This window comes from Ursus arctos, unplaced genomic scaffold, assembly GCF_023065955.2.
Source record: "Ursus arctos isolate Adak ecotype North America unplaced genomic scaffold, UrsArc2.0 scaffold_3, whole genome shotgun sequence".
Classification (NCBI taxonomy): Eukaryota; Metazoa; Chordata; class Mammalia; order Carnivora; family Ursidae; genus Ursus; species Ursus arctos.
The window spans coordinates 95,205,174-95,230,087 of record NW_026622985.1 but is presented as its reverse complement, the minus strand read 5'-3'; the positions used below and the strand labels follow the sequence as shown (position 1 = coordinate 95,230,087).

General features: G+C 40.8%; 1 protein-coding gene across 5 annotated transcripts in view; it reads right to left on the bottom strand.

Moving 5' to 3' along the window:
- The window catches only part of CUL1 (cullin 1), a 102,814-nt gene that overhangs the window by 40,335 nt on the left and 37,565 nt on the right, over positions 1 to 24,914 (bottom strand). For all 5 annotated transcript variants that reach the window (XM_048213147.2, XM_026479100.4, XM_048213146.2 and 2 more), the window contains exon 3: positions 721 to 895. In XM_048213147.2, the coding sequence (XP_048069104.1) occupies positions 721 to 895 (175 nt within the window). The remainder of the gene's footprint in view (positions 1 to 720; positions 896 to 24,914) is intronic.

Genomic DNA, 24,914 nt, shown 5'->3' with positions numbered 1-24,914 from the left:
AAATTTCCCAGGGTAGAAGGTACAGATATCTTCACTCACTCTATGTGCTACGGGCAGCGCAAGAGGAAGGAGCCACTTGCTCATCCTGCGGCTGGATGGAAGGCATCACACCCCCTTTGTTACAGAGGATGGAGACGGCAGAAGATGAAGGGAAAAAACACCATCACTGCCTGAGCAACGGCTCAGAGCAGGAGGAACCCACACTGGAAGGCCATGGATGTCCGTAGAGAAACCCATCCTAGCCAAGGGCACGATTTCATTATAGTTCTGAAATATGCTACACGACCATGTGTAAAAGGCAAGGTCACATTGGAAAAATGTGATTTCCAAAGGTTAGATAACCTTATGATCATGTATACATTTGTATACAAAACAACACACTGGGTTCAAAATACAACATCGGTCATCTGAATTCATAATTACATGCTTGAAATTAAAAGATTCATCAATTTCTAACAACCAAATATAAAATGGTTAGTAATTTAAGGAAAGTACTAGTATGGTACAGCTATCAAAAACTTCTCATTAACAAATCAGAAAAGGGCTTATGGAAGTTTCATCTTCACAATAGGTAAAAGACTAAGCAATAGCAAAATATCTTCACACACACATCAATGCCGGAAACAAGACTGAGCATTCAATCACGTTACAATCATCATTTCACTACTATTTTTTTACGTTCTATTATAAATGGTCAGCCATATGTGTTAAATATCTTACCTTAAGAAGATTTGTCAAGTAATTCTTCAAAAATTCTTTAAGTCGTTTGTATAATTCCAAGCCAACAAACTGAGCTCCCCCAGGCGTCTGTCCCTTTTTCGATTTGGAAGGAGGGACGCCAGCCCCTCGGGCTTGGTTTGACTGGTGAACACTCGTGCAGTAGTTATAAACATGACTTGGAGAAAAGTTAAGGAAATCAACAGGCATTATCAATGTCAACAGTGATTAATACCGAAATATTTTTAAAGACAGTATGTTCATACCAACGTTTCCAATCTATCAACAAAATCTGTTAAACCTAGATGGAAAAAAGATTCCATTCAACACAGCAATAAAGCTGAGGTCAATCAGCCCCAGGACTTACAAGCCTGTCACAGGCCCAGGGAGCAGCCTGCTGAGAATGATGGAACGTTCTGAGGAAGGTTGCGAAGGAAACAGAGGACCTTTTAAGATCATGTAATGCGACTGACCTTGTGGGATATCGTCCTGAGAATCAGAAGGCATGAGAAGAACTGGCAATTGGTACAAAGGTTCCAAATGAGAAAAACAATTACCTCCTTCAAGAAAAACAAACTATAACCACAGGTCTATCATGATGCTTAGCTATATTTCTAGAACTAGAAGCATACATTATAAATACCAAAGTAACAAAAACTTTATTTTAAAACTATTTATAAATGAATTTAAGGTTACATTTTGCAGACAAAGGGCAAAAAACAGAAGAAACAGCAGTGCAAGAGACCTCTTATTACCACAGAAAGTCATGGGTGTATAAAACCGACCAATCACAACAGAGCAGGGCTCCTACGAAGCTAAGAGGGGCTGCTAGGAGGGCTGGTGATGCGGGTCACAGCCGACCCCGCTCAAGTTGACAGCAGCTGTGGGGGCTGCCGAGCACGGGAGACAGGACGGCTAAGGCAGAGAACTGCTCTACTTGTTGTAACCTTTCCTGCTATTTCAGTTCGTCCGCATGTAGCATTTCCGGGCTAAAGCTAACTGAAGGACAACACCACCGATTCAGAAAGAAAAATCCTTAAGACAAAATATTCTGGCCTATTTTCAAGTCAGTGGGTAAAGACAGTGGTGATTTCAAAAAATATTCCATACTCCAAAATACATTACAAATGAATTAAGAATTAAAATTTACAAACCGAAACTATAAAACAAAGAAAATACACACAAACCTTTTCCTGATCTCAGACTGGGGAAGGCTTTTTTCTTTTCTTTTTTTTAAAGATTTTATTTATTTATTAGAGAGAGAGAGACACCCAGCAAGAGAGGGAACACAAACAGGGGGAGTGGGAGAGTTAGAAGCAGGCTTCCAGCGTAGGAGCCTGATGTGGGGCTCGATCCCAGAACACCGGGATCACGCCCTGAGCCGAAGGCAGACGCTTAACAACTGAGCGACCCAGGCGACCCTGGGGAAGGCTTTTCTAAGCAAAGTCATTAAAGCACTTAATCTGAAATTTTGAAAATACTTCAGGAAAAGACATCTTCAATGAGTTACTATCTTTAATCAATTAAAATAATTAAAAACAATGTGAAAAAGTTAACCTCCACAGGAACATGGGCAGAGTACACCAACAGAAAATCGCAAAGCTGAAAGAAATACATATCAATGGCCAAAAGTCTGAAACAAAAAGGAATCTTCAACCTCAGTAGTAATCAAAGAACTATATACCTTAAGACAATGAGTCATTTTATTAAATGTTACAAATGTCCAAGAATGGCAGATTTTAACACACGACGAACTCTCATAAACTCATGATCCAGTTTGGACAAATCTCATATTCCCACGCTTGTCTCATTCCACCTACGTCACGCCTCAACTTTTTAGGAAATTAAATAGGACAGATTTTGCAACAGACCTGTCCCGTACTCCTCCCTAATGCCACTCCTCCTTCCGCTTTCCCCAGGGGCAAAGAGCCCCATGATTTGGTGCATAGCATTCCCGTGAATGTCTTCATAGTTTGCTGTGAAACTATACGCGAAATTACAATTCTGTCTGTACTCACACGTTAGATACAGTACAGATCCACAAGAAATTACCCACCTTCTCGTTGACAGACCCTACCAATGATCACTTGGTGGGTTCTAATCTGGGGCACTTACACACAAAGCTGCAGAGAACGGTACTAGCAAGTTCCCTCACATCCATGTTTGAGTTTCTCACAGTACAGAATCGGCAGGTGACAGGAGAGGGCTCCCATTCACTTGACTACACCTTGTCGGATGTGCTCCGTGAGTCACTGGGCAGCCACCAGTGGTGCACACATTTCACTGCCTACATCCCGATCGTGGCTCATCACGGCTTTCATCAGCATTCGTCTGATTACCGGGAGACTAAGCAGCTTAGGAGTTTATCATTTCCATTTTCCCTCCTGTATATTCTCTGTCCTGTCCTTCATCATCTTTTCAAAAACAGAGTTTGCTCAGGCACTGACGAGAGTATAACATGATACAATCACTATGGAAAAACCTGGCAGCTTCTTAAACAAATGGTGGTAGACGCATGGAGTAGAACACTACTCAGCCGTTTAAAAAGTGAACTGCTGATACACCTATCATGAATCAGTCTTAAAAACACGCTGAAGGGAAAAAGCCAGAGATGTATGGTTGCATTTATAGGAGGTTCTCAAACAGGCAAAACTCATCCATTGACAGAAACAAGGAGTGATTTCTTCTTTCTTGGAGTGCAAAGACGACGGACTATCAGGGGCTCCAGGGAACTCTCTGTATCTCGAGTAGGACACCATTTACCTGGGCGTATACACCTGTCAACAAATTCAAACCATCCCCTTAAGATCTGTGCAGTTTGCAGTATGTGAATTTTGCCTGAAAAACATCTTTAAAAACGTAAGCACGTAGTATTACAGATGGACAAATGCTGAGCTGTCTCTTTGACTTGGCAGTTTACTGTGAAAACCCCTGCTGTATCAATTATGCAGTCCAGTTAGTATCTTCTTATAGATTGTGGCCTAACAACTTCCTTTTTTTTTTTTTTTTTTTTTAATGGAAAGCACCATATGAAGAGAAATTCTTAACTGGTCATCACCACATTTTCACAAATCTTCTCACGGCTTACGCTTTGACTCCTACTTAGGGAAATCCACTTCCCTGCTAAGGCGTTAGTACTCGTGCATTTTCTTCTACATCTGATTTCGCACTGAAATTTCTAATCTACCTAAAGTAAAACTGTGTATGAGAAAGAAATACAATTTTTAATTTCTCTGCATGGATATGCAAACCACGTATGACAGGATCTATCCTTTCCCCACTCTAGATATTGCTGCTTCTAGAAAACTGTCCATTTCAGTGAAGTTTTCAACTATATTGCCTAGTTGTCCTGTCTTCTCTTTTAAAAAAACCTGTTCTGTGATGTATTTATTTTAAATGTTTTTATGATTAATCGTGCAGAGAACCAGTTTGGGGTTCATTTTTATTACTATTTTGTTTCGTTTCTGTTTAATGTACTTCTTTAATATTATTCTCTTGAGACCCTTATTTTGGTCTGTTAGCTTTGTAATCTTTGTTCTTTTTCATATGAGCATTTAAAACTACAGATTTTCTTCTTCTCATCACCTAGTCTGATATGTATGGGTTTTCCTTATTGTTCAGTTTTATTTTCTCTTTTCCATTACTAGTTCTTGTAAGAGTTATTTAGGATTTTTTAGATTTCCAAAGTGACTTTTAATTTTGGGGGAAAAAAACACACCTTAATTTCATTTTGGAATTAATCAGAGAATGTTATTTCTTTGATAGTTTCTTTAAAATGAATGTGATTTTCTTTACATGTGCTTGAAAAGAATGTTCATTCTCTAACTGTTGGATACAGGGAACCATTATAGCAAGATGGTCAATTCCGTTTTTCAAATCTCAGTGATTTGTCTGTTTATTAATTACTGAGAATTTTTTAAAGGACATCTCCCTAATTCTAGATTTACCAATTTCTCTTATACGTCTCTAAAATATCTGTCATATATTTTGAGGCCAGTAACAAGTATATAAACTTTGAATAATATCACTGATTACCTGTTCTTTTTATCGCTAGGAGGTATCCGCGTTTACTCTTCCCAGCAGCGCCTTAGAAGATCAGATGTCAGTATGGTTATTCCTATCTCTGGTTAGAATTTACCTCAAATATACTTGTTCCACTTCTTTACTTGCAACTTTTACATCTCTGTGCCTTGGTGTGTCTATTGCAAACCACACCAAAATGCACTCTTGGAGGGGGAAAAAAAAGGGTGGGAGCCTGACAGTCTGTGATGGATAAGTCTGGTTTTATATCAAACTAAAATATAAATATACTGTTACATATTGTTTTATACATTGCTATTTGGGTTAATTTTTACCGTCTTGTTTTTTTGTTTGTATTTTCTGTTTTCTTTCTATTGGATTGATGGATTCCTTATTCTGGTGTAGTTTTTACATTATTCTGGAGTTAATGCACTTTATGTGGTTATCTTGAAATTTGACATGCATACCTTGCCTTTCACCAGTTCTGGAAAATTCTTGGATTGCCATCTCTTCAAATATTTCTGTTCCCATATTTTCTAATACACGTTTGTCGAAAATTTTCATGTCGCCTTCCATACCTCAATTCGTATCTTCAGTTCTGTTCCATCACTTGTCTTTGCTCAAACTTTCTAGTTTTTCTTGATTTTCCATCTAGTTAAGTGATTCTGAAAGAATCTGTGTCAAATTTGCTGCTTAAATATTTTATTTTACATCTGTGGAATTTTCCAGGTCCCCCCCCCACCAGTTTCTTTTTAAAGTCTTATTTCTCCTGTTTCATTCCTTTGTATTTTTGATTCTTTCGTGTCACCGTTTTTCACATACTTAGAGGCACCCTCTAAAGATCCTTTGGTTTGACGTACTTGGGGCTCTCAGTCTGCTGTTTGTTCTATGTGATTTGTTCTCGTGGAATCTCTCCTCTGCTCTGTAACTTTATTTTTTAGTGGGGCCTTCACATTAATTTCCCAGCTTGGGGAAATCCCCTTCAAAAGCCGGTAATACAAACTCAAATACACCCAAGGTAACAAGTTCTCAAGACAGACCTTCCCCACTCCCATCACATTCAGAAGTTGGCTCAGACAACTTTCTAGTTGCCTCTGTGGCAGAGTGAGTCTGTTACTTTTCCAGTTCACCTTGTCACTGAAGATTTCCATGGAACTAGCAGCTTCACCCCTCCTTGCCCAGATACAAGGCTTTGCCTCCTTTTCAGTGTGGCCTCTGTTTTCCATCCCCCCACCCCTGGCCGGTGCCCAAATTCTCATACAGCCACACAGAAGCACCTAATTTTGACCTAGCACCAGTTCTAGGTGTTTGGTTCCAAGGAGTTTTCTTTCTTTTTCTTTTCTTTTTTAAGATTCCATCCATTCACCTGACAGAGAGAGCTCACGAGTGCACAAGCAGGGGGAGCAGCAGGCAGAGGGAGAGGGAGAAGGAGGCTCCCTGCTGAGCGAAAGGCCGAGCTGGGGCTGGATCCCAAGACCCTGGGATCGTGACCCAAGATGAAGACAGACACTTAACCAACTGAGCCACCCAGGCGGCCCTCCAAGAAATTTCTTAGGTTACCTTGTTCAGACTGACTTCTGCTTCACTGCAATATATGCATCTCCAGCTATTAGCAAAGGTCTTTAAAAAAAAATTAAGCTCAATGACAGCTAAAGTGCAGGAAAATGGGAGCTTCAGAGCATACACAATTAGGATTTTTCCATAATAAAATTTGGAAATATTCAAAAGCCTTAAAGTGCATTCCTTTTTATACAACAATTATACTCATAAGCATTTATCATGGGGAAATTATCACAGAAGTATAAAAATACTTAGCTAGTAAACTATCACAGCATTGCTCATAATGGCAAAAACCTTGTAAATATCTACTTGGCAAACACAGGGAATTAGTTAGATACACTGTTGGATTCAACTGAGGATATAGTATGCAGCTTTTAATAATGTCACAGAATACAGAGTGGTCATAAAAACTGCAATGTATTTACCAAATTTCATCTAAGACACCAATCATAATATGTATCATTACTTTTAAGTACCACTAAGAAAATGCTGTCAATGAAAATATGACATTCTCAGATGGAATTTTCATATTCACTTAAAGATTAGCTTTTTAGACTTAAACAGATTTATCCTAACACTTTTTGTAAGGAAAGAAAAGTTAAATGAATCGTTTGAGACATTCCTAAAAGGTTTTACAGTCTCACTCTGCTGCATCTTTATGACCCTTATTAAGGAGGTGTTTTCCACCTACCACTGTCCTCTGGCTCACTGAGTGTGTGAGCACTGCTGAAGAGCTGTCCACAGAGGAACCAAGGATTTCCTTCTCATCTGCTCCCACCCATTTTATAAGTTTTGGTCCTAAGCTTGCTTGATATTAAAAGTTTTTCTTCAGGGGTGCCTGGGTGGCTCAGTCGGATGTGAGTGTCTGCCTTTGGCTCTGGTCATGATCCCAGGGTTGTGGGATCGAGCCCCATGTTGGGCTCCCTGCTCAGTGGGGAGTCTGCTTCTCCCTCCCCCCGCTTGAGCTCTCTCCCCCCTCTCTCAAATAAATAAAATTTTTAAAAAATTCTTAAAAGGTTTTTTCAGGGTCGATTCTTCAGAAGGTCCATACTGGTTTGCTGACAGAACAGGGTGCAGCCAAGTCCGCAGGTGCAGGTAATGACCACGGTGTCACAACTGACACCTGACCAACTATGGTACCACGCCACCCACACACGGATGCATTTAAAAAAAAACCCTCAAAAACCTAGACTCAATGAACTGTGGTACATTCACAGAGCGATATTAAAATATGTTGAAAGGACACCAATAAATGAAAGAGCAACTTAGAATAATAGCATCTTAGTCTGGTCCCTTTGGACATGGAGATGAAAGGTGATGTATCTGTTTGGACTTTAATTTAAATAATCTCTCCACCCAATGTGGGGCCTGAACTCACGACCCTGAGATCAAGAGTCACATGCTCTTCCAACTGAGCCAGCCAGGCGCCCCTCTGCACTCTAACAGCTGTTCCTTCTGAAGAGCAGGGCTGGGGGTTAAAAAAAAAAAAACCTTTAAGGCACAGAATTTCTTCTTCTTCTTCACCAACTACTCTTTCCAGAGGAAAGGGCAGTGTGCACTCAGAACACACTCTCTCCCCACCTTTCCTTCCTCCCAGCCTCACCTCCTCAAAGAGGACCTGGACACAAAGCAAGGATCCTGGGCCTCACAGAACAAACCAAAAGGCACAACTGTAGTGGAAAGAAAACCTCTTAAAAGCTGTTTTAAAGTTTCTACCCAGAATTTAACTCCACATTTGTTTCCAAATTAGGATTACCCTCCCCACTGCCCGGTCAGGCGTGGAAAGCAGTCAGCAGAGGCTACAGATAGTAGTGGTTAGGGTTCCTGCCTGCTAACATTTCAGTTTTCTTCTAACAGCTTATATCTAAGTTAGATGAGGAATGCAGAAAAACTTACAATAAAAAGCGAGAGTGCTATGGTTCCCCCCCCCCCTCCACAATAGCAACCACTCTTAACTGTCAATTTAGAAGGTGACTTGTTCAGGCGGACATGCGCGTATCTTCAAATCCTATGCCTGTACTGTTCTTTGACCAATCAATCTTTGCAGAAGTTACTGAAATCCTGCTGACAGCAACATAGCTCAATGCGACCCCCTACCTCTGATCCGCCTTCATCCCAATATTCCCATCACTGGGGAGCCGGTGTTAGTCGACATGAAAACTTTTAAGTCATACTCTAACCTTGGTTCTGTGGCTGGTACCAGTGTATCTAACCGCATTTCTGGCAGAGAGCAACTACAAACTGGAAGAAATATAAAACCAACTGTCTGCACACACCAGAGAACAACCGAAAGAAGTTTACATTGAAGGGTATACTAGGCATGGAAGAAGGGAACGGCACAATCCAATTTTGTTGATATAACAAAACAAAACAAGAAAATGAGACCCACTCTCAAGAGAAGAGATCATCAAAAGACCAACCGGAGACAACCCAAATGCTGGAATTAGGAGACAAGGCAGAGCACCCACAACAGCTATAATCAAGATAAAGGGAAACACGGATATAACAAATGAACGCTACCTGCGGTTAAAAAAAAAAAAAAAAAAAAAAAAACTATGAAAAAAATTCTAGAACTGAATGTTAGATTATCTAGAATAAATTATTCATTGGATGGGCCTGAGAGCGGAATGGAGAAAAAACTCATGCAGAGACACCAACAAAAATGACCAATTCTGAAGAAGAGAGAAAGAAACAAAAATAAACTGCTGAAAACCAAAGGGGAGAAAAAAAATCTTAAAGACCGACAGGGAAAAGTTACTTGTAACATACCAAAAAATAATTCAAATTACCACTAAGTTTTCATCAAAAACAATAAAGGCCAGAAGACACAGTAGTAATATCTTTAAATGCTGAAAGAAAGCAAAAAGAAACACCGAGCAATCCAAAATTTTTTCCAGTAAAAACATTCTCCAAAAATGAAGGCGAAATAAAGGTATTTTCTGATAAAATAAAACTAAGAGACTTCACATAGTACACACTTGCATTCCAGGGGGAAGAGAACTGATACTGCATGGAACCTTAGATCTTCAGAAAGGAATGAAAAGCATTAGAAACAGTAAATACCTGGTAAGTATAAAAGACTATTTTTCTTAATTCTTTAAAATACAAAAGATGGTTTAGAATAAAAACTTATAATATCATCTTGTGGGTTTTAAAGCATATGCAGATATAACAAAGAAGATGTAATACTACAATTAACAAGGTTTCTACATTCTCTGACGTCACGTCCTACAATATTAACTCTAAATACAGTTCACTCTTCAAGAATGAGAGGGTTAAGGGCGCTGACCCTCCACACAGTCAGAAATCCACATATAACTTCTGACTCCCCACAAAGGTAACTACTAACAGTCCACTGTTGACTGGAAGCCTTATTGAAAACATAAACAGTCAATTAACACACACTTCGCATGGTACATGTATTATACGCTACATTCTTACGATAAGCTAGAGAAAAGAAAATCATAAAGAGAAACTACATTGAAATACTTTATTTATAGAAAAAAAAAATCTGAGTGTAAGTTGACCCACATAGTGCAAACCCATGTTATTCAAGAGTCAACTGTGGTAAAAGAAAAAAGTAAGTTGTAATCCCTAAAGCAGTAACACATACACACAACCTCAGAGGAACAGCTAAAAAGCCAACAGACACATTAAAATGCAATTCTAAGCAACTTCAAATAACCCAAAAGAAGGGAGGAAAGTAGGAACAAAGAAATTTTTTAAAAAGCAGAAAAAAATAAAATGGTAGACCTAAAACCAACCTATTAATACTTAAAATAAATAGACTAAAACCTCCATCAAAAGACAGGGATAATTGGAAGGGACAAATAGCAGGAACATTCTATATGCTGTTACAAGAGATACAATTTAAGACACAGAGAGGATGAGGTAAACAGATGGGAAAAGATTATCATGCAAACTCTAGGGATAAGAAGGCTAGAGAGTTTGTAACAGTACCAGACAAAACAGACTTCAAGGAAATACTAGAAGTAAGAGAGACATTTCATAATAATAAAAGGGTCAATTTATTAGAAACACAATCATAAATGTATATTCTCCTAATACAGCTTCAAAATACACGAAACGAAATTTGACACAGTACTCCCACCACGGCAGACTTCGAGCTACTAACATGACATGACTGAGCGGGGACTCGGGGAGAGAAGTGCACAATCCTCTCCCACAAGCTGACACAATCCTGCTCCAGCACACCCCAGTCTACACCCAATGAATCCATATCCTTTTCAACAGTCCACGATACGCTCATCTAATAGGCTATTTTCAGGGCCATTAAAACGGCCCTTGATACATTTTAAAGGACTGATAGCATACAGAGTTTGTTCTCTGACCAAAATGGAATTAGACAGACATCAGTAACAATGAGCTGCCCTGGGAAAACCCAATTATTTCCCACTAAACATTTCTATGTAATTTAAGAGTCAAAAGAGATAACGAAGAAAATTATAAAATGTTTTGAACTAAGCAATAATGAAAATAAAACACACCAAAATTCGTGGAACAGAGGTAAAAATTCTTTTGAGAAATTTATACCCTCAAATACTTATACCAGAAAAGGTAGGAGGACATTATGGCAACACTCCCTGAATTGAGGGACACATCCAATGCAATCCCCATCAGCATCCCAGCTGGTTTCTTTGTAGGAAGTGACAAGCTGGTTCTAAAATTCATATGGAATTGCAAGGAAACCCAAAATAATCTTGAAAAAACATAGTTGGAGTACTCATACTTCAAGATTTCAAAACTTTCTACAAACAGCAGTCATCAAGACAGACAGGTACTGGCAAGGGATAGACCTATACATCAGTGGAACAGAACAGAGAATCCAGAAATAAACCCATGTGTCTGAGGACAATGATTTTCAACAATGGTGCCAAGACCTTTAAACGGGGGAAAACGGCCTTTCAACGACTGCTGGGTCAAACTAAGACAGGCACATGTGAATGAATGAATTTTCGACACTGCGCCTCACACCATAGAAACGCAAAACTGAACACAGACTAAAGGTGTACACTAACACTATAAACCACGTAGAAGAAAACATGACTAAACCATGACCTTGGATTTAACGAGGGATTCTTAGACATAAGAAAAGGTTAAGCAACCAAAGGAAAAAAAAAAAAAATCAAGGAATTGGACTTCATCAACATTTAAAACTTTTGCATCAAAGAATCATCAAGAAAATGAAAAGTCAATCCACAGAATGGGAGAAAATATTTGCAAATCATATATCTGATAAAGTATTTGTGTTTAGTATAAAAAACCCTTACAATTCAATAAAAAGACAACCCAATTAAAAAAATGGACAAAGGATCTTAACTGACATTTCTTTAAGCAAGGTATAAAAACCACCAAAAGACAAATCCTTAGTCATCAGGGAAACATAAATCAAAACCACGATGAGTAACACTTCTCACCCGTGAGGATGGCTAGAATCAACAAGACAGCACACCAAGCGTTGGTCAGGATGTAGAGAAACTGGAACCCTCACACACAGTAAAATGGAACGGTCACTTGGGAAAACAGTTACGCAAAGACGGTTAAACACAGAGCTACCGTGTGACCCAGAAATTCCACTACTGGGTATCTAGTTAAGAATATGAAAACGTATGTCCACACAAACACTTGCTCACAGATATTTAGAGCAGCACTATTCGCAACAGCAAAGAGGCAGAAAACAACCCAAATGTCCATCAATTGATGAACAAAATATATGTGCACCCAGTGCAGTATCGTATGGCCATAAACATGAATGAAATACCGATCTACGCTACAACATGGATGAAGCTTGAGAACATTAAGGTAGATGGAAGATGCCAGTCACAGAAGACCACGGGGATTAGTCTGCCCAGGCTGCTATAACCAAATACCACAGACTGGGTGGCTTAAGTAACAGAAATTTAATTTCTCACAGTTCTGGAGGCTGGAAGTCCAAGATCAAGGGGCCATCAGGGTTGGTTCCTGGTGAGATTGCTCTTCCTAGCCTGCAGATGGCTGCCCTCTCCCTGTCTCCTCACATGACCTTTCCTCTGTTCTGTTTGGAGACAGCATTCTCTGGGGTCTCTTCCTCTTGAGGACACCAACCTTACAGGCTTAGGGCCCACCTTAGGATCTCATTTAACCGTCATTATTCCCCAAAAGGCCTAAACTTCTAATACTATAAAACTGAGGTTAGGGCTTCAACATATGAGTTTAGGGGATACACAATTCTGCCCATAAAACCATATATTATGATGATCACATTTATCCAAAACACTCAGAATAGATTAATCTATTAAGACACATTTACAGACAGAAAGATTACTAGGGGTGGAGAAAATAAGGGGATGGTAGCTAAAGGATATAGGGCTTGTGAGGTAATGAAAATGTTTCTAAAGTTTTCTGTAGTGACAGTTGAGCACATCTGAATATATTAAAAACCACTGAAAAACCACTTAAATGGATGAACTGTAAGGCATGTGAATTACTATCTCTATAAAATCATTATTAAAAAATTCTATGCAATCCCAATCTTAATCCTGGCAGTTTTTAGAGTAGAAGTCGACAAACTAAATATAAAATTTATACAGAAATGCAAAGGAATTATAATTATTGGTGGAGGGGAGACAAAGTTGGAAGACTTATACTACCTGACTTCCAAGAATTTTCATAATGCGATGGTAATCAAGAAACAAAAAATGAAAATAGCAATCAATATCCCACATGAACACAGATGCAAAAATAGTTCACAAAACATAAACCAAGTAGTAAGACAGCAGTCCTTTAAAATGGATATACAGATCAAAGAAACAAAATTCTAGAAACAGAACCATATTTATATTTTCACTTAATTTTAACAAAGACCCCAAAGCAATCTACTGGGGACAAATCTTTTCAACAAATGAGGCTGAACTAAAAATGGATGCCCGTATGATGGAAAAAACTAACCTTAAGCCTATCTCACACCATATACAAAAGTTAACTCAGGATGGATTATAGACCTAAATGTAAAAGCCCAAACCATGAAACTTTATGAGGAAAACACATTATCTTTGTGACCTAGGGAAAGGCTTCTTATAGGTCACAGAAAACAGTAACTATTAAAAAATTACATGAGATTTCCTCAAAATAAAAAACACCCGCTCACCCAAAGACACCATTAAGAAAAGGAACAGCAAACCTTAGACTGGGAGAAATATTGGCAAAACTTATGTGACATAACACGGGTGCCCTAAATACAGAAAGAACTTCTACGACTCAGCGGTACCATACAGAGGAAGAGGATGCTGGATTAGGCGGATCTTCTGTAACTGCGCCTCCGTGAAGGACAGCTTAGGGCTTTTGATATGTCCCATAAGCTGCTCTTGGTAATTTAAAGCTGGGTTTCTTCACTCGTGGTACCCCTGGTCTTAATTCAGGCAGCAATCACAACGGCTCCCTGGTCTTCCAGCTCCAATGCAGACTGGCTGCTCTCTAGACCAACTGGACAATAATTCTGGAACTTTATCCTGCTCCCTTAAATTCAATCCACAGCTTCGTGGTTATCTCTTAAGTCTTTGTCTACAGAGATTTCCCAATTTTTTTCCTGGCATCGATCTTCTCATCTTGGGCTTTAGAGATTTAGCATCTTCAGTTCTGAGGAATGATTTTATATTCTCTTCACAGAAAGGTATTATAAACTTAAAAAAAAAAAAATCACCTCACCTCCTGTTTTTCTCCAGAATGTCTAACAGTCAGACATCAGGCCTCCTGGGTAGTTCTCAGTCTCCAAAGCTTCGTGCCCTTTTATTTCACTTTCTGCTATTCTTCCAGCTCTATCACTTTCCTTTTTGACATCTGAGTTATCATTTGAAACATGAGTTCTTTCTTCATAGCATCCTGTTCCTAATTTACTACTATAATAAGCTTCCTCTAGCTGACAATGCTAATTTTTAAACATTTTCTTCTTTTTTAAACATTCAACTTCTTCCTGTTCCCTTTTGCTCTGTGTTTGTTTATCCTGTTCTTTGACACAACTATTACTCCTTAGTACTCATGATGATAAGGTACTGAAACACCAACCGGAAATGCCACTGGCCTGCGTGAGCCTGGTGGGCCACAGCGGGTGAGCTGCCTACTTCACTGCTGCCTCCTCTCATGCCAATAAATGGATTTGCTTTTCAGGGCCATTCATTCTTCCATCACCACTAGGATTCTGATATGGAATTGGGGACTCACCACTCTAGATGCTAACCTTCTATCATAGCCAGTGTTGATAGCTCCTACTTATGCCAACCTCTAGGCCTCCTGTCTTCTGAGATGGTCCCATTCGATGTATTCTAAATACAAGCAACAAGTCAGATGCCAGGGACATAGGCTCTTGGCTGCCAACTGTTCTGTACTTGGGAGCAGGAGGAGATGATGGGCTTTTAATTTAACAGATCTGGAATCTACCCGTCATCTCCCAAGCACTGGCCCATCTTACACTACCTTCTGCCACACCCGAGGCTTCAGATCCCGAGCCTGTCCAGTTCTGCAGGAACAGTGGCTTTCCTGCGGTCTCTGCCTCTGAGCACCCTCTAAACCAAGGCTTCCTATATCCTGGTAACCTGTACACTGCCTCCATCTGCCTTTCAACTTCCAATTTTTTTTTTCCTTTTTCAAGTTTTTATTTAAATTCCACATACAGGGTAATAGTTTCAGGTGTAGAATTTAGTGATTCACTCATATACAACACCCAGGGCTCATCACAGTAAGCAGACTCTTTTTTTTTTTTTTTTGTCCCCCCAAAAGAAATTTGTTGAATTCTCGCCTATGGTGTTTATTTTCTTCCATCCTTCATCCTCACTGATCTTAAAATTCTTTTACTATCATTTTAGTGATGTCACAAATGGGAAAGTCAAAACGTAATTTTCATCTGTAACCAGAAGCCCAGAAATTGGCTCCTTTTGTTTCCTATTTCTACTGCCGCTACCCTAGTTCAGAACTTACACAGTATCCCGCATGGATCACTGCTATTAAGCCCAAGTTGGTCTCTTGCTGCCTTTGATTTCTTCCTGTTTTAATCCCATACGGTTTCCAGATTAAGCCTCTTAAAATTTGTTGACATCAAGTCATTAATTCTCAAGTCATATATCCAATCTCTATGAACCTACGCTTTTAAAAACAAAATAAAACAAGTACAAACTCACCTGGTTTTCAAGCTTCACTAAAATGTGGCATCATCCTTTTATCCAAGCCAGTTAAACTAATCAATTCATGTAGTTATTTTTATATTACAATTCAAGCTAGCCAATGCCATGTCCTCTACAAGTGCTACCTGCCACTCTGTCATCCATCTTTCTCCCTCCAGCCAAACTTGGCAAGGCTTTATCCTTTCTTTTCTTCATATCTATGGTCATCCTTTGAAGTCTGCTTAAATTGTACTGGTTCATGAAACTCTCCAACCTTGCCAGGGTCAAAATCTTTCTCCCTTCTGAGTATCTCCTATGCAGTATTACCTGTCTACACTACTCATTACAGACTTTGTAATTAACAAAAGGAGACCATCAAAATCTCCCATCATAAATATTCCATCACACACACCCCACATGCACCTACACACCATCTTCCACTCCATTAGGCATTTGAAATAACTTATCAGAATACCTGAAACATAACAGAAAAATAAAACAAAACATAAGCCAAAATAAGTATCTACAGAACAGGAAAATAAACCAGGGTACAAATCATAATATCTAAGCAAGAATCCTAAAATTTACCTAAACCAAGTGACCTACATACGAATTACAGAAAAAAAAAACATTACACATTTGGAGGGCTATCTGCCAAAAGTAATTCTGATTTCAGGTATTTACCTTCAGCATTTCTAACAGCACTCGGATAACACAGCCGTTTGGCCGATTCCTAATTCTGACTCAAGTACAAATATTATCAGTAATCAAAAAGAAAAATAAATTTTTCCATTGTCTCTAACCAAGATGCTTGTCTCTAGATGACACAAGAACAACTACGAGTGGTTAGCTGTAAGCTCAAAATGGGGTGCGGTCAGGACACCACCTCTGTTCCCTCACAGGGACGGTTTAGAGAAAGTTCTTTGTAAAGATCAATTACCAGGGAACCATTGCTTAAAAAAAAAAAAAAAAAAAAAAACCCTCTACTGATACATGTTTACTCACAATTGAGGATTTGTGTTAAAGCTGATTTTTAAGTTAATATAAAAATCTATTTTCTGTGTGTACGCGTGTATGCGTGTGTGCAGGTTAACACCAGAGATGTGCCCAAGAAAGCAGCTACAGCGACCACTGGTGGGCCCAGACTCGAACGGAAGATGGAAGGAAAGGAGGTGTACTTTTCACCATGTGCTTTTTTTGGACTTCTAAATTTTACAAAAGGATTATTGATCTGAAAAACAAAAATTCCATTTTAAAAAGCCCCCAAACAGATCTGCTCTTGGGTTCCTGAGTTTTTCCTACAGGTGGTTGTAGTCCACACAGAGGGTGGCTGTGTCCAACTGGAAGAGTTCAGCCTAAAGCCCAGCTATTCCTCATGAAAACTGCTGGCCTAGGGAACCCTACTCACTGTTTTCTTTTCTTTCTTTTTTTTTTAAAGATTTTATTTATTTATTCGACAGAGATAGAGACAGCCAGCGAGAGAGGGAACACAAGCAGGGGGAGTGGGAGAGGAAGAAGCAGGCTCATAGAGGAGGAGCCTGATGTGGGGCTCGATCCCATAATGCCGGGATCACGCCCTGAGCCAAAGGCAGACGCTTAACCGCTGTGCCACCCAGGCACCCCCCTACTCACTGTTTTCATGAAGAAGAAACAGATACAAAGCTGATACGGAAGATAATAATAGATGTATACTTTTTTTTTTTTTTTTTGAGAGAGAGAGGGAAGGGAGGGGAGGGAGAAAGGGAGAAGGAGAAAGAACTCTCAAGCAAACTCCCAACTGAGCACGGAGCCTGACGCAGGGCTCCAACTCACAACCCCGGGATCATGACCTGAGCTGAAGCCAAGAGTTGGACACTTAACAGACAGAGCCACCCAGGCGCCCCTAGGTCTATGTTTTTGAGGGAGCAGTGAACCACCTCTTAAAAGGAAATGGCACGGATCGGGCTTTGAATCAAGGCTGAGTCAGCGGAAAGGCGAGAGCCACAGCCCACCCATCTGGACAGGCCTTATACAGTTGTGACAACACACAACCTTCGGTTCGCAGTTTTTTATCTCAGCTTTGAATCAACCGTAATACGTGGGGAAATGTATCAGAAAAGGAAAAAGCAGATTCTTCATGTGTATCAGAAGCTGCTGGAGAGAAATCATCTATCCAGGGGAACCAGTCCTCCCTCGAGTCACCCTGGAGTCCGACGTGGGGAGAGACACCGCTGGAGTGCTTGAGTACAGCATCTGGAAGGGAGAATGATCCCTATGGAAAGAAGGACTCTGGAATGGATGCACTCCTCAATGACTGGGTGTGGTTTTTTTCTGCTGCGGGGAAACCACAGCCTTCAGGCTTCCAGATGCTTTCTCGCTGCATGAAGTGGGGCTCCTTCCGTCGCTCTGCTTCCAGAGACCACACGTACCACCCGCCGTTCCAACCACGCACAGCCCCGTGTTAATACATCACTTATTTTAGATGAAGAGTATAAAAACAAAATAAATGACTAATATTTAGAAGAAAATGGGTCACATCTAAAATTACTTTTAAACCAAAAACAACTAAAATAGACTATGAGGATAAACTAAATATAGGAATTAAGAGGAAACCATCAAGAAGAAAAATAAACTAAAAATCTAAAAGGTAACAAAATAGAAGCTCCGTTCAAGAGTCAATGGGTTAGTTGTTTTATATTCAGGTAGCCGGAGTCTAACAAACCCACATATTTGACTTTTAAAACTTTGGAGAGGCTTTTCAAAAAGTTCCCTGGAGTTTATGTGGCAACACCGCCAAAGGCAGAAAGGAGATGAGGACCGAGCAGGCCGGGGCCTCTCAGGGTCTGCGGGCCTCTCAGCGCCGGGGGCCCGTAAGTGGCAGGCGGCGTGGCAGTCTGTGTGTTCAAGAGCCAAGCCTGGAGGGGCGCCTGGGTGGCACAGCGGTTAAGCGTCTGCCTTCGGCTCAGGGCGTGATCCCGGCGTTATAGGATCGAGCCCCACATCAGGCTCTTCCGCTATGAGCCTGCTTCTTCCTCTCCCACTCCCCCTGCTTGTGTTCCCTCTCTCGCTGGCTGTCTCTCTCTCTGTCGAATAAATAAATAAAAAAAAATCAAAAAAAAAAAAAAAAAAAAAAAAAAGAGCCAAGCCTGGTGCCGCCTCCGAAAATAGGCCGGACAACCCTCCGTGCCCCTAGAGCTGCTCAATCATCTGCCGAGGCATACTTCTGCGTGACTGGTAGGGACAAGTCACTGCGAGGGGTCCCATCGGATGCAAAGGGGTCTGAGGCAAAGCTCCCCACACGCACGCCTTCCTGCAGACGTTTCCGGAGCCCGCTCCCTGCCGCAGGCACCGTAAGGGACGGCTCGTCTCCCGCGGCAGGAGTGGCCCGCACACAGCCAGCTGTAACCAAGGGGAGGGCTGTCGGCACTTCGGGGAAAGGTAGGGGACTCCAATGACTGTTACCCCAGCACCATGCCTTCCACTTAAAGTAAATACATCTGGGGAATCACTCTGCGACTTTTAGTTACCACCAAACTCAAACCACTTTCATTTTCTGAAAGAACAGTTTAATTAAAGAAGCAAAACCAAACAGAACTATTTTCCACCAGCACTTCTCACCCAACGGGAACTTGCAGTGGAATTTTAAACAATTAATTTATATTAAGGTCATTTGGAAAGACTACACTAAAAGTTGCATTACAAATACTTTCTATCTTCACATGTCAACACATGTACCACCGGTGCAAATACATAAAAAGCCCCAAGAGACCACCTGCCATTTGGTACAGTTGGTCTGTAAAGTTATAGAAGAATCAAGTTCTCTCTAGGCTGTTGTTAGGTATGGTTCTGAAAAGGGAAATCCCATGTAAAGCAAATCCACACCCACGGCTTATTGCAAAAGCAACGTCTGCCTGCAACTGATTGTGATTAACGTACGTATGTCTGAGAATGCTCAAAGTGCTCTAAACAGGTGGACTATGAATCAAATTTAGAAGGAGGGGCGCCTGAGCGGCTCAGTCGGTTGTGTCCGACTCTTGAACTTGGCTTGTTCTGAGACTAAGCTTGGCGTCCCGGACCACGCTCAACGGGGAGTCTGCTTGAATATTCTCTCTTCGTCCCTCCCCGTTTGTGCGTGCTCTCTCTCACTCAAAATTATAAATAAATCTTTAAATTTAGAAGGAAAAAACCCGAACACATCGCGTTTATACTAATAAGAAACAAAAAAATTGCTTCTAGAGGCAACCGTATGCAATATGATTTCTGTGGGCTCTCCTCAAAGATAAATACAATTTGTCAATCCTAAAAACTATTTTAATAGTATAAGGTCAGTAGTGAAAGGCAGAATTTTACAAGTACAACTAGGACTTTTACGTGCATAACGAAAACAAATAATAAACTGTATTTTAATATGTACTTCTATACTAAAAATCTAAAAAGCACAAAAGAGCATTTAAAAACATATAATCTATATAAAAAAAATATCAGGACACCTGGGTGCCTCTCATTTAAGCATCCAACTCTTGGTTTTGGCTCAGGTCATGATCTCACTGTCATGGGATCGAGCCCTGCGTCTGGCTCCTCGCTCAACATGGGAGTTTGCTTGAGATTCTCTCCCTCTTCCTCCCTGCCCCATGTGCACACGTGTGCACTCGCTCAATAAACAAATAAATCTTTAAAAAAAATATATCATCTATAAGCCCAGTACCTGTGGAGAGCTACTTCCAGTACGGTGCTACGTTGTTTTTCAGAAACAGAGAGGGTGTGCTGAGGGTTCGCAGCACTGTAGCACTCTGTATCCTGCTGCTCCCTTGTTACAGACATGTCAGTGAATACTCTTCAATGCGTTTCTACTGGCTGTTTATAAACTTTAAATACCACTTCATCCTTAGTGATGAAGACTGAGGTTGTTTTCCACTGTCTCCTATTAATACAATATTTTTTCTTTTTTTTTTAAAGATTTTATCTATTTATTCGACAGAGATAGAGACAGCCAGCGAGAGAGGGAACACAAGCAGGGGGAGTGGGAGAGGAAGAAGCAGGCTCATAGCGGAGGAGCCTGATGTGGGGGGCTCAATCCCATAATGCCGGGATCACGCCCTGAGCCGAAGGCAGACGCTTAACCGCTGTGCCACCCAGGCGCCCCTAATACAATATTTTTAACAGCCTTGAACATAAAATTTGAATATCACTATTTCCTTAGAACGGAGTTAAAAATTAAAACAAAACAAAACGTTAGGCCAAAGTACATTTGGGTCTTTGTATTTCTAGATTTCTCTCCAGAAAGATCACAGCAAACTAACATTTCCATCTGACTACAGAAATTCCATCTCCCTACACTCTTTGCCAACACGGTTATAATCATTTCTTTTTAAAACTTTCCAGTTTTGGTGTAAAAAATTCCATTTTTCTTCTTTTTTTAAGATTTTATTTGAGAGAGAGAGAGAGAGAGAGAGAGAGAAAGCATAAGCAGGGGGAGCGGTGGGGGGAGAAGCAGGCTCCCCGCCGAGCAGGGAGCCCAACACAGGACTCGACCCCAGGACCCTGGGATCATGACCTGAGCTGAAGGCAGACACTTAACTGACTGAGCCACCCAGGTGCCCCTAATTCTTCATTTCTTCAATAATTATGAGGTGGGATATTTTCTCATTTGCATTTCTTCTGTGAATCAGTTATGTCCTTTAGAGCCTTACTTTCAAAGCACGGATAAATATATATGAGAACAGTAGTTTACATTTGGAAAAATTATAAAATACCTTTATGTTTAAGCTTACTTGATGTAAACCATGTTCAATAGGTGAGCAAAACGTATCAACTTAAGACTACTAAAACAAAAACAAAAACTAAAACAAAAACAAAAGCAAGCAAACAAAAGTACAAGATGAAAATGTCCACGGCGCCTGGGTGGCTCAGTGGGTTAAGGATCCGCCTTTGGCTCAGGTCATGATCTCAGGGTCCTGGGATCAAGCCCCACATGGGGCTCCCTGCTCAGTGGTGAGTCTGCTTCTCCTTCTTCCTCTGCCCCTCCCCCACCTCTGCTCCTGCTCTCTCCCTCTCAAATAAATAAATCATTAAAATCTTAAAAAAAAAAATAAGGATGAAAATGTCCAAATACATTCATTGGGCTAGTTATTTCAAAGTAGACATGGATCATCATGAATGTATTGTGAGAAGAATTTGTTATTTTTTTTTGGCTTGATCTGCTTTACTGTGAGATTTTGAGTTTCTAGGAAAGAGAAGTTTGCAGCAGACAGGCCAAGGAAGTGGAAAGGCCACCACCTGGAATATTCCCCTCATGCCCACAGCTCCTGTGGGAGAGCTGGCAAGGGGCTAAGCGTGTCGACCTGAGAAGAACGACAGCAGCAGCTGGGACGCGACCGCACAGCTGGCAGGGACCGAGCAGCAGCAGGACCAGCATGTCCTGGCATGTCCTGGCATGTTAGCCCTGCAAAGCATATGCTGCAGGCAGCCCAGCGCTCAGCAGATTTACTCTGGGTGAAGAAGTGCCCCCAACTCCAGGGACCGTGAACTGTGTCACATAACATCAGGACGGAGATTAAATATAAATCCTGAGTATGCTTATGTTGTAACCTCCTGAGAGGTAAACCGCCAAGACTAGGAAATAGGAATGTGATTCTTAGTGTACTGGTTGGGGAAAAAGAAGACTTTGAAAAAAAACAGGGTAAGAAAATAGAATAAACTATTTCAGCCCACAGCACTATAGGGTTTAAAAAACCAGAAACTTCAACGTTGAGGAGAACTCGCAGGCATAAGGAAAAAAAAAAAAAGACATCAACGTACAGGTATCTTTTGATTCCAAGGCAAAAATCATGATTTGAGGCGTATACTGACCCAAATAAAAAAGGATTTTGACCTCAAAACAAGGGGTAGGCAAAAACAGAAACTTCAACCACACAGCCTGGTAGGCAGACTCGATCACATGGGCTGCTCTCAGTTAGGCCACAAGGACCCATGCATCACCCCTAAGTATAATGGTGTCAATAAACCAAATAAGAAATTACATTACCTATTTCAAGCTCAAAAGAAAGAACACCTACTATTATTTACACACTTGACTGTTAGATACCCACCTGCACAGAATGCAGTCCTATATTTACGGCCCCCCAAAAAAAAAAAAAAAAAAAAGTCACTGTATTGTAATTACAGTTGACCCTTGCTTGAACAACAGGGATTTGAACCGTGTGGGGTGGATTCAACTTAAACGTGGATGTGTTTTCGATAAATACAGTACAGTACTATGAATATTTTCTTCTCCTTATGATTAATAACTTTTTTTTCTAACTTACTGTATTGTGAGAACACAGTAAGCGACACATAGAACATACAAAATATGTGTTAACTGACTGTTTATGTTATCAGTAAGGCTTCCAGTCAACAGAAGGCTATTACATTTTTGGGGGAGTCATGTTCCATGCAGAGTTCTGACTGCACGGGAGGTCAACGCTCCTAACTCCCATGTTGTTCAAGGGTCGACTGTACAGTACGTAAGACATCACAGTAAGTCAGAACTGAAAAGACGGAAGCACTGAACAGGGAGACATGCAGTGAGGAGCAAGGGCTGGAGGCTAAAACTTTAGAAGAAAAATGAAGCCTTTGAGCAGGGGTTGGAAACAAAGTGGACTGAACGAGATCTTTCTGACTGCAGATGCTCTGGGACTTTTTCTTTCCCAAAATACCCTTCTCTTTCCTCTGCCATTCTGAGTTAAAAAGTCAAGAAAACTGTTTACACTGCATAATCAGGCTCTAAGAATATTTGTTTCACATTCAGAGGCAGGGTACCTTCTCTAGAAAGCATGTCACATATGTTTCTCCAGGGTAAACAAAGGGTAAAAACCTAGCTGTTAGCTACCAGCCAGAGTCAGGAAGGAAAAAGGATCCCTCTTGTCTCTCAAGCAGCTTTCCGTCTCCTGTTTCTAAGCCCTTCTCCCGCAGCGACTACTGACAAGGCTAGTCTGACTCTGAAGAGTGGACAGTGAAGCGCACATCTGCTCCTTCTTCCCAGGACCCACAGCACCTGCTAACCTGAAACGGAACCTGACAATCTCAAGTGGTAGATGTCACTGTAAGCCAGCCTGTGGGAGATTATTTTAAGAGGTGATTCAGTAAGTGGTTACACGGGAGACTGAATATACACCCGGAGAGAAAACGTTAAGAAAATTTGGCGCATCACGCAAACGGAGGTGGGGCTTGAGCTTGCGGTGGTGTTTCTGACAGTGTGGTCTTAGCAAACTTCAGCAGAAGTAAAGATGTGTTCCAGAAAGCTATGTCCAGTGCCCCAAAGTTCTAGTTGTGACAACAACACAGACCCTGAAAATGCAGGTGGGGGGGGGGGGAGTAGATTTTATGATTTGCAATAATTAATAAATACAAGTAGACATTCTTACTGTCGCACCTGTATCCCAAAAGTTAACATCGTTAAGTTCAAAACACTCTTCTGTGGAACTTCATGAGGAAAATATAGAAAATACTTTGAGAACCGTGATTCCTTCAGACACAACATCTGAAGGCAGTCGGCGGATCGAGGCAGGTTCGAGGGTCAGCCCACTGAGCCATCTGAGGACGGGCATCATCTACTGGTGCTGCTGCAGCAATCTGGCAAGTTACACACGCCTCTGGAGAACTGGTTTCCGACACCAACAGAGGGTCACTCCCATCACCCCTCAGGGGCAACGTGAGCCTTGAAGAAGGTGAGCTGGCTCTCAGCACAGTGCCTGACCCAAGAGACTCAAAACTGTAGCTGTTACTCGTAAATATCTAAAGAATTACAGTAAAATATTTTAGACTCAGGCCAGACTCTCCACTCTTAATAAATGTATGAAGCTGTTATGTTCTCAGACAAAACTGGAAGGAAAAGAATACTCATTTGAAGAGCAGCATTCCTAAAAAATTTTAAAACTGCAGAACAACTACATATTATAATTATTTGTAGAATACAAGAATTGAGTAATTGCTGCAGGCAAAGTCTCTACGTTCTCAGAGTTCTAAGAGCCTAACACTGTACTGGACAAAGACCCAATATGATTTAGCCAAAGATGACATATTAAGAAACTCCCCAGAGGCAGATCAGCAATTAAAAGTCCGTGGTCCCCACGCCAGGGCTCCCTGGGGGTTTGCACACCAGAAATCCAGCCAAGTGCCTTGTCTCACCACTGGAATCACCATTTTCGGTTGTATTACTTACAAGATTAAAAAAAAAAAAAAGGTCGTACACTTAAGCAAGTCACAACCCTCTTTGAGTGGCGTAATGTCCTCTCATTTGTCAAAGATTCTTTGAAGGTTTTCTGTGTCCTGTGACCTAGCAATCCCACTCCTAGCTATCCACCCAAAATGACTGAAAACACGTGTCCACACAAAAATTCACCTACAATATTCATAACGGAATCATTCATTAACAGCCAAAGGGTGGAAACAATCCAGACGTCCCGTCACTGATGAGCAAATGAACAAAATGCAGCATCTAGGGCGCCT